We start from the raw sequence: 16,424 nt of genomic DNA, 5'->3' as shown, positions 1-16,424 counted from the left end.
ATGCACGGCCCCAGAGACACACGGACTAACAGAGGCCCAGACAGACACACGTCACAAGCCTCCAGATACCACGCACACCTCCTCAGGGCCATGCACGAGCAGGCCACACACAGCCTCTTCCACGGACCCACGCAGACACACACACAACTCCCCATAGAAGATACACTCTCGGGAAGCGGACTTGGCCCAGTGGTTAGGGTGACCGTCTACCACATGGGAGGTCCATGGTTCAAACCCCGGGCCTCCTTGACCCGTGTGGAGCTGGCCCATGCGCGGTGCTGATGCGCACAAAGAATGCCGTGCCACGCAGGGGTGTCCCCCGCGTAGGGGAGCCCCACGCGCAAGGAGTGCGCCCTGTAAGGAGAGCTGCCCAGCAAGAAAGAAAGTGCAGCCTGCCCAGGAGTGGCGCCGCACACATGGAGAGCTGACACAACAAGATGACGCAACAAAAAGAGACACAGATTCCTGTGCTGCTGACAACAACAGAAGTGAACAAAGAAGAACACACAGCAAATAGACACAGAGAACAGACAACTGGGATGGGGAGCGGAGGGAGAGAAATAAATAAATAAATATTAAAAAAAAAAAACAAAGACACACTCTCCACACATATGCCCCACTACGGACTACATACCACAAACCCCATCAAGATACACACTCCAGGGAAACGGACTTTGGCCCAGTGGTTAGGGCGTCCGTCTACCACATGGGAGGTCCGCGGTTCAAATCCCGGGCCTCCTTGACCCGTGTGGAGCTGGCCATGCGCAGCGCTGATGCGCGCAAGGAGTGCCGTGCCACGCAAGGGTGTCCCCCGCGTGGGGAAGCCCCACGCGCAAGGAGTGCGCCCGTGAGGAGAGCCCGCCCAGCGTGAAAAGAAAGAGCAGCCTGCCCAGGAATGGCGCCGCCCACACTTCCCGAGCCGCTGACGACAACAGAAGCGGACAAAGAAACAAGACACAGCAAATAAACACCAAGAACAGACAACCAGGGGAGGGGGGGAAATTAAATAAATAAATAAATCTTTAAAAAAAAAAAAAAAAAAGATACACACTCCACACACAGCCTCCACAGCTCACCATACACACCCAAACCCATTCCCCCAAAGACACAAATGCAACAAACGTCATGGACATGCCCAGCCCCTGCCCTCCACACCTACAACCCAGAAAACACACACACACAAAAGCACAAAGCTTGGAAGGGCGTGAACAAACCACGAGGCCACATGTGGGAGCCCCGGGACCATCCCCCAGGCCCTGCAGGGGTACTTGAGGTGATTTTCTTCTCCCTGAGCCACATCCACAGCCAAGGACCAGGCCAGAGGGGATGACGGGGAGGCCTCCTCCTCCCCGCCCCCCGCAGCCCCCCGGCGGTGCTCACCTCCTCGCGGGGGGCGCAGAAGTCGGGGATGGGGATGCGCTGGTAGGTGAGGCCAGGGCAGGCTCCGCGGTGCTGGCTGAACACCTCCCGCATGGTAAGGCACGTCTGGAACCGGGGGGACCGCAGGCCGTCCGTGCCCGGGGGAGGCTTACTCAGGTGGACCTTCAGCTGGGTCTCCAGGCTCTGGGAGAGGAGGGATAAAGGGCTCAGGCCACTGAGGCTGCCTCAGGCCAGCCCCGAAGGGCCAGAGCCTGCTGTGGTGGGCCCAGTCCGGCCCCTCCCGGAGCCTCAGGGGTCCCACCCACACCTGGAGCCCGAGGGGAAGCAAGAGCAACAGCCCCTCCCTAAGACCACCCACCTCAGGCCTCGGTTTCCCCATCTGTACCTGTAAGAACAGGGACCTTCTAAAGCCTGTCTCAGACCAACTTCCCAGGCAGCCTCCAAGGTAGGGGCTGTGGATAAGTCAGGAGGGCCTCACCTCCAGCTGGTCAGGGGCCATGGGGGACCCGGGCCACTGCAGGCTGTGGGTGTGCCCGTCGCACTCCAACACGGCCTCCTCCCTCAGGCTGACCCACACGACCTGCCGCAGCTTCCTCTTGGCGTCGGTCAGGTAGGCCAGGATGTTCCGCAGGGCCTGGGGGCCAGGGGGGGCGGTCAGTGGGGGCTGGCCCTCCCCCCGCCCCATGCCCCCACGTGGAACCTGCTCCCCGAGCGGTCACCTTGGCGCTGGGCTGGGCCGTGCCGTAGATGGACACGCGGGGAACCCGCCGAAAGTTGGCCACGTCCATCTCTCTGACGGTGCCAAGCACGTCCGGGGAGACGAGGTCATCAGCCACCTGTGGGGAGAACACCCGCTGGGACCCGCGGCAACCACCCATGCCCAGGGAGGTGCACAGCCAGGCCTGAGGCCACACAGCCCGGGCCAGCCCGTCCCAGGGACAAAGCTCTCCCGGGCCTGGAGCCTCCTGCCTGCCCTGGGGAGGGTAAGAATGGCCTCGGTGAGGAAGCCGAGCCTCAGCGATGAATCTGGTGGCAAATGAACCCCATCTTCTGACTCCTCCCACCCAAAGCTCTTGGGCTGGAGGCTGAGTAGGTACTGGAGTAGAAGTGGCCAAAGCTGCAATGCCTCTTGGGGCCCGAGTGATCCCATTTCACTCCCAAGAGGATCCCAACCACAGCACAGGCTCCCGCGGAGGGTGGTACTTAACCCAATCCCACGGGAATCAAAAGTCCGGGGGCCCTGGCGCCAAGCCCTCCCTGCTCCCGCTCCCCCAGGACAGCCAGCCGTACTCACCAGAGAGCCCTTGGCAATGAGGTCCCTGGGGACCGGAGGGCCCGCTGGGCTCAGGGTCACGGGCAGGCGGTACAGCTCTGGGTGGGTGCACAGCCAGCGGCTGAAACTGAGGGCAAAGGCCAGCGGGTGCTGCAGCCCAGGACAGAGAGGGGTGGTGTTCAGGGGCCCGGGGCCATCCTGAGCTCTCCTTGCCCACCCCAAGGGACGGGGAGCCCCCCTAGCCATCCCCCACTGTGGCCCCGGGGCAGGGAGGAAGGGGGCAGTAAGAAACCGCCAGGCCAGCTGAAGCTGAAGCTGCGCCCTTCCAGGCCCTGGACCCTGGCCAGAGGTGCCAAGCCCGGAGTCGAGGGGGAGAGGCGGGGCGTCCTGTTACCTAAGCCAAGGGACACCCCTCCACCTGGGCCTCTCCCTGTCTCCTCTCCCACCCTCCCATCTCGCCCACACCTGCCTTTCTCTGAGACCAGCACACACTTGTCCCCAGGCTCCTCCCCCAGCTCTGTGGGGGTGGCAGGGTGGAGGGAGTCCAGGAGAAAGGGGTGTGGGTCATCCCGGCCCCACCTGCTCATGGAGGTAGTAGTTAAACAGGACCAGGTAGAAGTACCGCTCCAGGCTCCGCAGCGCCCTCTGCCGGACACTGTGCTGGCTGCCACTGCCCTGGGGGGCAGAGCAGGGCAGTAAGGATGGGGCACCTCAGGCCACCCTGACCCCATCCCTGCAAGGGCCAGAGTCAAGCCTTGGAAGCCCCCAGAAGACAGTCTAGCCCTCCTAACAGTTCTGCCAGGCTGGAAGTCTCCCGGCATCTAACCCTACCTGCGGCTGATTTCCAGCAGCTAATCCCCGGGGCAGGGCCGGCCAGGGCCACGCAGCGGCTCCTCCGCTCTGTTCCAATGCCACCCACCATCTCAGGGCTCGGCATCCTCCGAGTGAAGGAGCAAATGCACGGATGCCCTTTCTCTGAGCCAGCTGAAGAACTGTGAAACATCCCCCCACCCCCCAACCTCCAAAAACAAAAAGACCCTCCCAACAGCCCTCCCAGGGGCCACTGCTATTACCCCTAATTCACAGAGAGAAAGCTAAGGCTCAGAGACATGAAGTGACTTGCTCAAAGCCACACAGCTGATGACACAGAGCTGGGTCCCCCAGCAGGCCCCCAACCCCTGCCCAGCATCCCCCGGTAGGGGATTGCCAGAAGGAATCCAAAGGTCCCTCTCTAAGCCTTAGGGTCTCAGGTCCTCCTGCTGAACCAGAACCACCCTTACGAGGGCAAGGGATGTTACTATAAGGCCCTAAGGAAAGGCCATGCTTTTTGCTGAGGTTGCATGTCCCCGCTAGACTCTAGACCAGGGCTCAGCAAAGTTTTTCTACAAAAGACCAGACAGTAAATATTCTAGGTTTGCAGGTTATACAGTCTCTTTGGCAACAACTCAACTCTGCCATTGCAGCACAAAAGCAGCCATAGAGAATCTATAAATAAAGGGCAAGGCTTTGTTCCAATGCAACGTTATTTACGAAAACCGGTGGCAAGCTGCATTTGGTCCATGGGCTGTCATTTGCAGACCCCTAATCTAGACCAAAGGAAAAAAATCCTAAATACAGAGAAGTCTTGTTTCCATGAAGCTGCTCATTGCTGAAGTATTTACACTGGTGAGGAACTGGAAGCAACTCACTTGTCTAACAACAGAAGATTGGTTAGTAAATCACAGCAGGTGACATTCAAGGGACATTTGCTCCGTCAAATTCTGTTCCAAGAGCTCTGTGAGAGTCATCTCCCCTAATCCTCACAACAATGCTATGAGGTCATTGTTATTATTGGCCCCCATATTACAAATGGGGAAACTGAGGCACAGAGAGGTTAAGCAGCTCATCCAAAGCCACACGCTCTGTAAGTGGCACAGCCAGGCTTGGGACCCCAGGGGGCGGAGCTGGAACCCACACTCTCAACCTCCAGGCCAGCAGTGGCTGAACCACATAACAGGCTCGAGCTACGCCACGCGGTGAAAATCTCCGTGTCAAAAACAAGGATCGGCATGCAAAAGGCTGATGCTATAAGTAAAGGGAATAAGCATGATGCAAGTGTGTGTTGGGGCAACCTACACAAGAAAATCAAAAAGGTAAACAAATGGGAAACGAGCAGGCGTGCTGGGATTATGGGTGCTTTTTTTTTTTTTATTTCTCAATTTGCTGTAATAGAATATCGATTTTAAAATAGAATAAAATCAAGAGTTAAAGAAGAAAAAGACTCTGCGGGCTTAAGATTCTTTCCATGCACTGTGTGTCCAAACACCTGTCAAGCCACCCTCCCTTTTCCAAAGCCTGGGACGGGGTAGGCTGAGAGGCAGCAACCCATCCATCTTCCGGAAGCAGCAGGAGACGAAAGCCCGGCCTTCCCCACGGAACGCCAGGGGCTTGATTTGGGAGGGGCCACCAGCGGTCTGGGAAGTGTCTGTGTCCAGAGGTCCGCTGGGCCCCCGGCCGAGCCCCCTCCTCCGTCCTGTTTACTCTGTAGCCGAGGGGACCTGACCGGGAAAATAAACTTCCCTCTTCCTTGTCTGTCTTTCCTGCTGGCCCAGCTCCCCTCATCTTTCCATCCTTTAAAAACTGCTCTTGCTATGGGTGAAGAAGCAGCCAGGAAAAGTCAGTCTGAAAGAAACCAGTCAACAGGCCGAACAACATTAGGCATCCGAAAGCAGCGGCTGGCTGTGGAAGACAGTTTGGCGGATCCTCAAGAAGCTAAGCATAGAACTGCCAAACGAACAGGCAACCCCATCCCAAAAGAACTGAAAGCAGGGACTCAAAGATGTATTTGCACACCGATGTTCGCAGCGGCATTACTCATAATTGCCACGATGGGAGCAACCCAAGCGTGCGTCAACTGAGGGATGGGTAAATGGAACGTGGTACATGCGTAAAATAGAGTATCGTCCAACCCTAAAAAGGAATGAAGTCGCGATACACGCAACAACACGAGTGAACCCTGAAGACATCAGGTGGATGAAATAAGACAGACGCAAAAGGACAAATAGTGTACGATCTCACTGATTGGAAACAATGAGAATAAGCAAACTCAAGAGTCAGGATCTAGAATATAGGTTACCAGGGGAAGAGAAGGGGAGGGAATGGGGAAGGTAAGGCTTGACGTGTACAGGGTTCCTGTTTGGAATGATGGAAACGTTTTGGTAATGAATGGGGGTGACGGTAGCACAATCTTGTGAACGTAATTAGCAGCACTGAAATATATCTCTGAATCTGATTAAAAGAGGAAGTGTTGGAAACGGACTTGGCCCAGTGGTTAGGGCGTCCGTCTACCACATGGGAGGTCCGCAGTTCAAACCCCGGGCCTCCCTGACCCATGTGGAGCTGGCCCATGTGCAGTGCTGATGCGCGCAAGGAGTGCCCTGCCATGCAGGGGTGTCCCCCCGCGTAGGGGAGCCCCACGTGCAAGGAGTGCGCCCCATAAGGAGAACCGCCCAGCGCGAAAGAAGATGCAGCCTGCCCAGGAATGGCACAGCCCACATTTCCCATGCCGCTGACGACAACAGAAGCAGACAAAGAAACAAGACGCAGCAAATAGACACAGAGAACCGACAACCAGGGGAGGGGGGGGATTAAATAAATAAATAATCTTTTTAAAAAAAAGAGGAAAAAGAGGAAATGTTCAATTGTATATATAGTAACAGAATAAAAATTTTTTAAAAATCCATGGGAGTACACTACACAGGAAACCCGAAGTTAAACCATGGACTATAGTCAATTATAGAAATGTAGTATTAATATAATTACACAACTGTGCTATCATCAGTTCTAACAAATGTCCCATACCAATGAAAGGAGTTCATACTAGGATGGTATATGGGATCCTGACATTTCATGCATGATTGTTCTGTAGACCCACAACTTTTCTAATTAAAAAAAGAAAGAAAGGCACACTATTCCTCTGCAGCCTCACCTGGGCTTGGCTCTCGGGCCAGACGCCTTCCAGCTGCTTCTGGGTTTCCAAGACGACTTCTTTCAGGTCATGCAACTCTGCACAGGCAGTGACCGCTCTGTCCACCTGTGCCAGGGTCCAGGGTTGGGAAGAGGGGATAGAAAGTGGGAGAGGAGAGGAGCCGAGGAAAGATGGCAGGAGGTAAAAGCAAGAAAGACAGGCAGAGAGGAGGGAGGGCAACAGGGAGGAAGAGAGCCCCCAGTGAGGGGAGTGAGCAGCCCCCTCCACTGCCCCTACCCCAGCTCCTGGCCCGGCCCCCACTCACCTCCTCCACCATCTTCCTTCCCTGCGGCACCATGCGGAGAAAGCTCTGGATCAGCTGGAATTGCTCCATGGGCAGTGGCTTAGACTGTGTCGGGGGGGCCCTGCCAAGGAGGGGGGTAACAGCATGCCTCAGGACCCCCACAGCCACCCAGCCTCACCCACCAGAGACCAGGCACAGGCTCCTACTCTCTCCTCTAAATCAAGCTGTGGGAGGCACAGGGCATTTTCCCCACCAGGGAAACTGAGGCCCAAAAGGTCAAGTGACCCACTCAGCTAAGATGGAGGTGAAGAAGGACAACCACCACACCATGGAGCCTAGAGTGATTACAACTGAAAATGGGAGGATTGCATCCAGCAACCAGGTGGAATCTGAGCCTCCTCTTGACATAAAGGTGCAATGGACACAACCAATCCAGTGTCCACATAGAAGAGGTGGCATTGGATTGGGAAAAGTGGACATAATGGACAAAGGGTATGGGGAAAGGCAGGAAGAGATGAGAGGTGGAGGCGTCTTCGGGACATGGAGCTGCCCTGGATGGTGCTTCAGAGGTGATCACCGGACATTGTAAATCCTCACAGGGCCTACATGATGGAATAGAGGAGAGTATGGGCCATGATGTGAACCAATGTATATGAGGTGCAGAGGTGCCCAAAGATGTACTTACCAAATCCAATGGATGTGTCATGATGATGGGAACGAGTGTTGTTGGGGGGGGGGGAGAGGGGGGGTGGGGGGGTGGGGTTGAATGGGACCTCACATATATATTTTTAATGTAATATTATTACAAAGTCAATAAAAAATAAAAAAATTAAAAAAAAAAAAAAAAAAAAAAAAGGTCAAGTGACCTTCTCCAGGTCAGCCTGCAAGCCTGTGGCAAGCCAGGAAGGAAACCCCAGGGGGCCCACTTGCCACCTCCCGCCCCAGGACCCTGGACACGCTCCCCTATCATCAGGGTGGCCCGCCCCTCCTCTCTGGACCCCAGCCCCGAGACACAGGGTCACTCACTCCAGGTGAGCGGCCGTCCCGCTGCGGAGGAGGAGGAGGCTGCCCAGGGCCATGCCCAGATTGGTCCTGCCCACGCCCGTCTGGCAGCTGAAGAGGAAGGCAGGGGGAGGCCCGTGGGCGTCGCGGAGCAGCAGCAGGCTGGGGGTCTCCTGGGGAAAGACCGTGGGCATCAGGCCACCCTGTGGACCAGAGACCCCTAGGCTAAGGAGGAGGGTCGCGACCTCCAGCCATCCCCACCCATGACCCAAGGTGGGGTCAGAGTCACCAAAGCCAATCAGACCGGGGACAAGGCACCAAGCCCCCAGCCCACTCTGCTTCACCTTCCAAGGGTGATACCTGTCCCCAGGCCTCCTGTCCAGGCCTTGGGGCAGCTCAAACAAGGTGCAGGTAACAGCCTGCTCAGAGCTGGCAAGGCTTGTATTTTTTTTTCTTTTGGCTTTTTTTCCCTTCCCATCCCCCTCCCCCGCCCTGCTGTTTTTGCTGTCTGTGTCCATTTGCTATGTGAGCTTCTGTATCTATTTTTCTTTTTCTCTTCTCGTCTTTCTCTAGGATTCACTGGGATTTGATCCTGGAGACCTCTGATGTGGAGAGAGATTCCCTGTCAGTTGTACCACTCGGTTCCCGGTTTCTGCTGCGCTTCACCTTGACTCTCCCGTTTGTCTCTCTTTTTGTTGCGTCATCATCTTGCTGCGTGACTCACTTGCGCAGACACTGGATTGCTGCGCAGGCACTTGGCTTGCTGCACGGGCACTGGCCCACCATGTGGCACTCACATGGGCACTCAGCTTGCCACATGGGCACCCACATGGGCACTTGGCTCACCGCACAGGCACTCGGCTCACCATGCAGGCGCTCAGCTTGCCACGTGGGCACTGGCTCGCCGCACAGGCACGCTTTCTCTTCTTTTTCACCAGCAGGCCCCAGGGATCAAACCCAGGTCCTCCCATAGGGTAGGCAGAGGCCTTATCACCTGAGCCACATGCACTTCCCAAGGTTTGTATTAACACCTCTGCAAGAGGTGAGCTGTGAGGTCAAGGATGCCCAGAAGGGGCTGCAGCTGAAGCTGGCATGCAGCCAGTCCCCAGGGGGTATTAGCCCGAGCCCACTGGGTGAGGAAGCTTAGCTCCACTGAAGAAACAAGGACCTTGAGGTCTAGAGAGGAGACAGGGCATTCAGAGACCCCCAGCCCTGTCGCCCCTACTTACCCGGACCACACTGATGAAGGCATCAAACTGGGCTTCCAGGGGGGCCCCCCGCTCTGGCAGGGGCAGGCGGTAGTACCTGCCGGGCGAGTGGGAGCGGCCCATCAGGCGGGCCACACACACCGGGCCTGCCCACTGCCCCCCGCCTCCTGAGCAGTCTGTGTTCAGTACCCCAACCTGGTGAGGGGTGGGAATGGGGAAGCCGGCCCACCCTGCAGAGCTTAACCTGAGGCCACAGCTGGGCGGCAGTCCCAGGAGCACCCCGCCCGGCGGGGGTCCCGGCCCCGTGGTACCTGTAGGTGGGCTGCAGGAAGAGCGGCCGCCTGTACACCTCCTCCGTCACGTGCACGTCGTCCTCGCCCCGGATGGCCACAGCATGGGGCTCGCCCCGGGGGTCCTCCGTGTTGTGGTAGACGTGGTACGTGTTCCCACTCAGCTGCGCAAAGTCGTGGATCTGGATGGAGGCGAGGAACCACGGGCATGGCACACATGCCGGCACCTGCCTTCTGGCCGAGCCCGGGGAACACGGGCAGGCCGTTCCTCCCAGAGACGGGCATCGGTGCTCTCCTCCCTGGGGGTCCTGAGAGGACCAGGGATGGCCAGGGGCCCAAGGGCCAACCCGAGGTGCGAGTGTGGCTGCAGGGCTACAGGACGCATGAGCTTTGCCCCCGCTGAGAAGGGGTGACTCAGTCAGCTGGAGAACAGCACACAAGGCCCTGGAAGAGAGGCCGAGAGATGGCCAGGTGCCAGCAGGGCCTCAGTCCCTGCCCCCAGAGACCTTGGCGCACCGTGACTCCGTGACAAGCCTCAGTGTTGGAGAGGACAGAGGAGCCTCAAAAACAGACAGACGGGAGCAGATATAGCTCAAGTGGTTGAGCACCTGCTTCCCATGTATGAGGTCCCAGGTTCTATCCCCAGTACCTCTAAAAACAAACAAAACAAATGAAAAAACCAACTCTCATTAGGGAGTGGATGCAGCTTAGTGGTTAAGTGCCTACTTCCCATATACGAGGTCCTGGGTTCAATCCCTGGTACTTCTAAAAAAAGAAAGGAATATAGAAAGAAGAGAAAACAGACAGAAAAGGCCCAAGAGAGGCAATTCACCCAAGACTTCACATCTCACAGAGACTGGACTTCAGTCTCAAGCCTCCTAGTCTAGCCCTTTTCGCTCCACCAGACCTTTCTAAATAAGGACACTGAGTGTCATAGAAGAAGGTAGGGTGGGAAAGGGGCAGAGGCAAAGAGAGCCGGGAAGAGGAAGCCCCTCCTCCAGCTCCGGGACAGCCGGCCTGGCCCAGCCCTCGCCCACGCGGGGCTGAAGTGCGGGGTCTCAGCTCGCTGCCCGGGGCCCGCCCCGCTGGCCCACACCCTCACCTCCTTGCGGATGGCCAGCTCCAAGCGCTCCGCCTGGACCCCGGGCCCGAGGCCGCGGAGGTTCTCCTGAAGGCTCTGCTTGTCTCGAGGTGTGTAAGACACGAAGTCCCCGTCGGCCCGCAGAAACAGCACAGGCTCCTCCCGCACACAGAAGACCACGCACTCCTGCCCGGGGACCGGAAGCCTTCACAGCCAGCCGGCCTCGAGGACCCCCCACGCCCTCCCGCCCTCCTCACCCCACCCCAAATCTTGGGGCCTGAGTCCTGCCCAAGAAGCAGAGCTCAGTCCAAGTGCCACTCTCCCCTAAGCCTCCCGGTCCGCGGCAGCCCCCCCTCCCCGTGCCAACAGTGCCTTAGCTGAATCTCGAGGTGTTCAACCTACCCTGTTTTAACATTAAAGATGAATACATCTTTTCCCCTTTAACAGACTACAGGTAGAATCCCGTAGTCTACCTTGCAGGTAGAATCCCGTCCCAGTCATTTTTACATCCCCATAATCTCTGCCACGGAACCCTGGATAGATCAGGGGCTTGATAAACATCTCTGAAAAAATGAATGCTCCAGACAAGGGAGACATGTGGACAGCCCTTGAGAAACTTCCAGTCCAGCTGGGAAGATGGGCCCTGCACCCAGGCCACAGTCCCACCCATTCTGGTTCATGCAAGGTCGTGCTGCCTTAATGCCTGAGTCAGTTCAGGCAGGGGCTGCCCCCCACGGGCCTGCAGTCACAGCAGACCCTCAGTCCTGCCCAGAGACATGCACAACGCCACCATGACGTCAGACAGGACGCAGGAGTTACAAGCTGCCCTTCCCAGAAGCCCCTTTCCCCAGATTTGGGGGCTACCCCTGCTGGGAGGTGCCCATGCTTACCCTATGTCCATCCTTCCGGAGTTTCTGGAGAACTTGCCTGAACCCCGAGAGGCTGGGCTGCCCCATGCCGAACACGGTGAGCCCGCCCCGTGCCTGCCGGAAGTTGGGGGCCCCACAGCTCCCCAGGGTGCCCAGCACATCCATCTTCTCTGCAACATCCCGTACCATGAAGTAGCGGCCCTGGCAGAGGAGGAGAGCCACGGGGTAGGGGAGGCATTCCAGTGGCTCAAGGGGCATCGTCTCTCCCGGGGCCCAGGGAAAGGGAAGGGGCAGAGAGGGTGGGGAGCACAGTCCTGCCCTCAAGCTGCTTACAGGCCCATGGAAAAAAACAAGTATGCAACCAGCTGCGATCTGTCGAAGGGTGTCAGAGAGAAGAACGGGGAAGGAAAACTCCTCCCGGGGGGGACCAGGAAGGCTTCATGTGGAGGTGGCGCCCGAGCCCGGCCATGGAGGAGGAGAGCATGGGAGGCACTCCAAGGGGGAAAACAAGGCCGGCCCGGGGGTCCAGAGCAGCCCGGGAGGAAGGCCAACGCCTCGCGTCCCCCGAGGAAGCTCACGGGGAAGGGGCTCGAGGAGGAAGCCAGGGCTGAGGGACCCGGAATAAACCAAAGGAAAACGGTGCAGGCTCTCCTCCAGGGCCCTGCCAGTTTTGCAGGTGACTACAGAGCAAAGAGGAAAACAGTGGCCAGGTGGGAGCAGGGGCGCCCAGAAGAGGCAAAGCCTGAGCTCAGAGGAACCCTGAGGCCAGCTCATCCGTCGCCCTGCCTCCACCAAGACCACACCTCCAGGCCTGAGAGGAGAAAGGGGACCAGCAACTCCAGAAGGCCACATTTCCCAGCTATTCCTTCAACACGTACAATTTTAATCCTCATGATTGGCAAGTGGACTTGGCCCAGTGGTTAGGGCGTCCGTCTACCACATGGGAGGTCCGCGGTTCAAACCCCGGGACTCCTTGACCCGTGTGGAGCTGGCCCATGCGCAGTGCTGATGTGCGCAAGAGTGCCCTGCCACGCAGGGGTGTCCCCGCATAGGGGAGCCCCACGCGCAAGGAGCACGCCCCATAAGGAGAGCCGCCCAGCACGACAGCAAGTTCAGCCTGCCCAGGAATGGCGCCGCACACACGGAGAGCTGACACAACAAGATGATGCAACCAAAAGAAACACAGATTCCCGTGCTGCTGACAACAACTGAAGCAGACAAAGACGACGCAGTAAATAGACACAGGGAACAGACAACTGGGGCAGGGAGGGGGGAGAGAGAAATAAATTAAAAAATAAATAAATCTTTAAAAAAAAATCCTCATGATTATTCGATCGTTTGTTCATCAACTATTTATGAAGCATCTACATTGTACCCAAGCACTGTTTCAGGCCTACAGCAGTGAACAAGATAGATTAAAAATTATCTGCCCTCATGCACTTTACTTTCTAGGGAAATTTAAGGCAAGAAAAAAAATTTTTTTCCCAGCTAAGCCAGAGAAGTAACATCTCAAAAGAAAACAGGATGGCGATTCCCAGCCTTGGGGAATGCAGTGTTGGGGGGTCTCTCAAGGGGTGGCAGCAGCCACCTCTGTCCCCTTGGTGCTCTGAGGGAGGAGGTGTGGGCAGACTGCGCAGACTGGGGAAAGATGGGGAGAGGAGGACAGGAGGTCCACTGGTCAGGAGGAACGGGCCCTAGGAACGCAGAGGGCAAGAAGTGGGATCGGGACCCCAGAGGGTACAGGGGCAAGTGCTGCTGCCCTGGCCATTTAGGAGGCAGCGAGAGGGACAGGGGAGAGCAGGAGGAAAAGGTGAGGGACCCAAGAGGAAAGAGGACAAGAAGAGGCAGGAGAAGCCCGAAGGGTAGAGGTGAGCCAGAGGGCGGGGCCTGGCCTCACCTGTACCAGGTAGTGCTCGGGGGTGGCATCCGAGAGCCGGCCCAGCGTGTAGTGGGCCTTGAGCAGCTTGTCGTGGATCTGGAATTCCTCCTTGCAGTTGTACCTGCCCAGGACAGAAGGGAGGCTGAGTCAGGCAGCTCCACAGCCAGGGCCCTCTCCACCCTCCCAGATCCCACCCCGTCCCCTGCGGCTGACCACTTGTGACAGTCTGCCCATTGTCCCCCAATATCATCTCCCCTTCGTCCTCAGCAACAGGGCCCCAAAATTGTGACAAGGCACTGGTCCAGCCAACTGAAAACTACATTTCCCAGTCTCCCTTGCAGCTACTCGTGGTCATATGTTTAGGTCTGTGTTGGAAACTGAGGCACAGTGGCCTCACAAGGAGAGACGTGCTGTCTCCGTGGAGTTCCCGGCAAACGGGATGAAGCTGTTAAAGGCTGGAAGAAAAGATGAGCGCGTACCTTTTGTAGTAAATAGAACACTTAGACTTTGTACCTTGAGGTAAGATTTTTTGAGTTCCTTAGTAAAGCTAACAGTTAACTACATGTTGCTGCTTGTTGTCACATAGACTGGGGTATATAGAGAGCCCCTTGTAAACAATAAAGTTGTCTGAGGAGTCTCTACTCGCAGACCCCCTGATTCCAGCTCTCTCTTTCTTTCTTTCTTTCATTCTCTTTTTCTCTTTCTTTCATTCCCGATACCCAACAGGTCTGGCCAATGGGATGCGAGAAGTGTCCTGTGCACCTTCTGGGCTATCCTCTTAAAAGGAAAGCACATGCCCTCCACGTTACCTTCCCTCCTTCTGTCTGAAATCTAGAAGCGAGGGCAGGCAACAGACCGGCCATTTTGGACCACAAGAGAGAAGCCGCCTGGGGATGTGGCAGGGCAATGAGAGAGCTCGGGAGCCTGATGATGCTGGGGCAGCCACACCAGCCTGGACCACGAGACAGAGCTAGGCGGTGTCCTGTTTCAGGCACTCTGTTTGGGGGTTACTTTGTTACCACAGCTCAACCCATACCCTAATACACTGTGGTCAGATGGCCCCTCCATCGGGCTGTGTGAGAACAGTCCTCATGTTTTCAATTCCACAGCATGGAGGGAAGCTTCAGAACACGAGCTTTGGAGCCAGGAGGCCTAGGTAGAAATCCCAACCCCACCGAGTGCTGATTCCATGGTTTTGGACAAATTACTTAATTTCTCTGTGCCTCGGTTTCCATCTACCTCCTAGGCCTCCGTGACAATCAAATGTGGTAATGGAGGTAAGTGCTTGGCCTGGTGCCTGGGGCACGGGAACCATCTACAAATGCAATTTTTATTACTAGAAGTAACTCTACCCCCATACGGAGCCATTCCAAACAGTGAAAATCCAGATTGCTGGATATGCCCAACCAGGGGAGGGCTCAAACACTCAAGCAAGAGGGCATTCAAGACACAAAAGCTACTGCGCTGCCTACAACAGTGAGGAAGACAGTCTCCTAGCGCTGGTGTTGGATTCTTTACACAAGAGCTGCCTTTTAGGAAAGGCGGGGTATGGAACGACTGTGGTGGGGGAGCACCAGACAAGGACTCAAAGCCCAAGTTCCCCTGCCAGCTCTGCCACCATCTCACATGACCCTGGGAAAACAAATCTGTCTACCTCCCTGAAACTCAATTTTTTAATGAGTAAGCTGCATTAGATCAAGGGTCTCGGGAAGGGACTTGGCCCAGTGGTTAGGGTGTCCATCTACCACATGGGAGGTCCGCAGTTCAAACCCCAGGCCTCCTTGACCCGTGTGGAGCTGGCCCATGCGCAGTGCTGATGCGCGCAAGGAGTGCCCTGCCACGCAGGGGTGTCCCCGCGTAGGGGAGCCCCACGCGCAAGGAGTGCACCCCGTAAGGAGAGCTGCCCAGCGCGAAAGAAAGTGCAGCCTGCCCAGGAATGGCGCCACACACACGGAGAGCTGACACAACAAGATGACGCAACAAAAAGAAACACAGATTCCCGTGCTGCTGACAACAACAGAGGCGGACAAAAGAACACACAGCAAATAGACACAGAGAACAGACAACTGGGGTGGGAGGGGAGAAAAATAAAATAACTAACTAAATCTTTAAAAAAAAAAAGGGTCTCTCTGGCTTCTGAAAGGAGCCAGAGAGAAAATATTGAAGGCATTGGGGGCCATGAGGTCTCCACACGAAGCAGCCACAGACGACATGTAAACGGATGGAATGGCAGTATTCCAATAAAACAGAAAAACAGGTGCTGTGGATTGGCCTGCAGGCCATAAGCTGCTGACTCTTTTATACGACCATCCCTGAGATCCCTCCCAGCAGAAACCCTCGATGACCCATGGCATGCTGGTGGCTTCCAAGTATACATGATACTGCTGTACCTGATTCGTGCAGTCAGAGATTGTTCTGAGCCACACCACGTGGTTAAATACTTTGAATGTCATCCCTGCTGATACTGATAAGGGAACTGAGGCCTGGAGAGCGAGAGGGAGTTGCCGAAGCTCACAGAGCAGGAAAGGACAGAGCCCGGCCTGGGGCGTGCTTCTCCCAGTGCTGCCCTCAGGCCCGAGCCCAGCTTTGACATCTGCCATCACAGAAACTCAGCCTCCCGCCTCTCTTACATAACATCTCTTTCCCACAGTAATTATAATTTTCCCTTCCTACCCCAAAGCCAACAGGTGGGATTGATCATTCCCACCCCTCAGGTTCCCTTAGACAGAAGGCCCTCTCTGCTAGAGCTTTGCCAAACTCCCGTGTGAGGGACATACTTAATTCCTAGCTCCCCGTGTCCTACTTCCTGCCGTCCCGGAAAGGCTCCCATGCTGGGGGCGCCGTGCACAGATGCAGCGCAAAACACAAGGCCTCCCGACTCCCTGGAAGACCCGCCCAGCGTCTCTCACGTCCTCCTGTCCTCAGGCACCCCCACACCCGCTCCTTCAGCAGGCCAGGCCCCCCAGGACAGGCTCTCTCAGGCCATCACCACCCCCAGCCCTCCTCCTCTGAGCACACACAGCATGTCCAGGGCTCTCTCAAAATGTGAGGCCAGAACAAACCCTCGAGCCCTCAGGGAATGTCTGGGAAGGACTTAATTCCCAGAGCCCACCCAAGAGCTGCCAGCTTTTGCAGCCCGAGGCCCTCAACCTGCCTGGTTTTAACCTCAGTATCAAGCCATAATTACTGATA

General features: G+C 56.5%; 1 protein-coding gene across 15 annotated transcripts in view; it reads right to left on the bottom strand.

The window, feature by feature from the left end:
• PALD1 (phosphatase domain containing paladin 1) overlaps nt 1-16,424 on the bottom strand; it is a 103,175-nt gene that overhangs the window by 31,705 nt on the left and 55,046 nt on the right. For 8 of the 15 annotated variants that reach the window (XM_058298968.2, XM_058298969.1, XM_058298976.1 and 5 more), the window contains exons 3-15: nt 13,251-13,353; nt 11,375-11,554; nt 10,506-10,670; nt 9,425-9,585; nt 9,135-9,210; nt 7,930-8,108; nt 6,925-7,024; nt 6,621-6,725; nt 3,233-3,328; nt 2,675-2,803; nt 2,100-2,216; nt 1,859-2,014; nt 1,381-1,563 (exon numbers count right to left, since the gene is read on the bottom strand). In XM_058298968.2, the coding sequence (XP_058154951.1) occupies nt 1,381-1,563; nt 1,859-2,014; nt 2,100-2,216; nt 2,675-2,803; nt 3,233-3,328; nt 6,621-6,725; nt 6,925-7,024; nt 7,930-8,108; nt 9,135-9,210; nt 9,425-9,585; nt 10,506-10,670; nt 11,375-11,554; nt 13,251-13,353 (1,750 nt within the window). The remainder of the gene's footprint in view (nt 1-1,380; nt 1,564-1,858; nt 2,015-2,099; nt 2,217-2,674; nt 2,804-3,232; nt 3,329-6,620; nt 6,726-6,924; nt 7,025-7,929; nt 8,109-9,134; nt 9,211-9,424; nt 9,586-10,505; nt 10,671-11,374; nt 11,555-13,250; nt 13,354-16,424) is intronic. The other 7 variants (XR_009186170.2, XM_058298971.2, XM_058298975.2 and 4 more) reach the window with 1 other exon arrangement.

Source organism: Dasypus novemcinctus, chromosome 6, assembly GCF_030445035.2.
Source record: "Dasypus novemcinctus isolate mDasNov1 chromosome 6, mDasNov1.1.hap2, whole genome shotgun sequence".
Taxonomy (NCBI): Eukaryota; Metazoa; Chordata; class Mammalia; order Cingulata; family Dasypodidae; genus Dasypus; species Dasypus novemcinctus.
The sequence above is the reverse complement of the archived record's forward strand: the minus strand, read 5'-3'. Positions and strand labels throughout refer to the sequence as shown.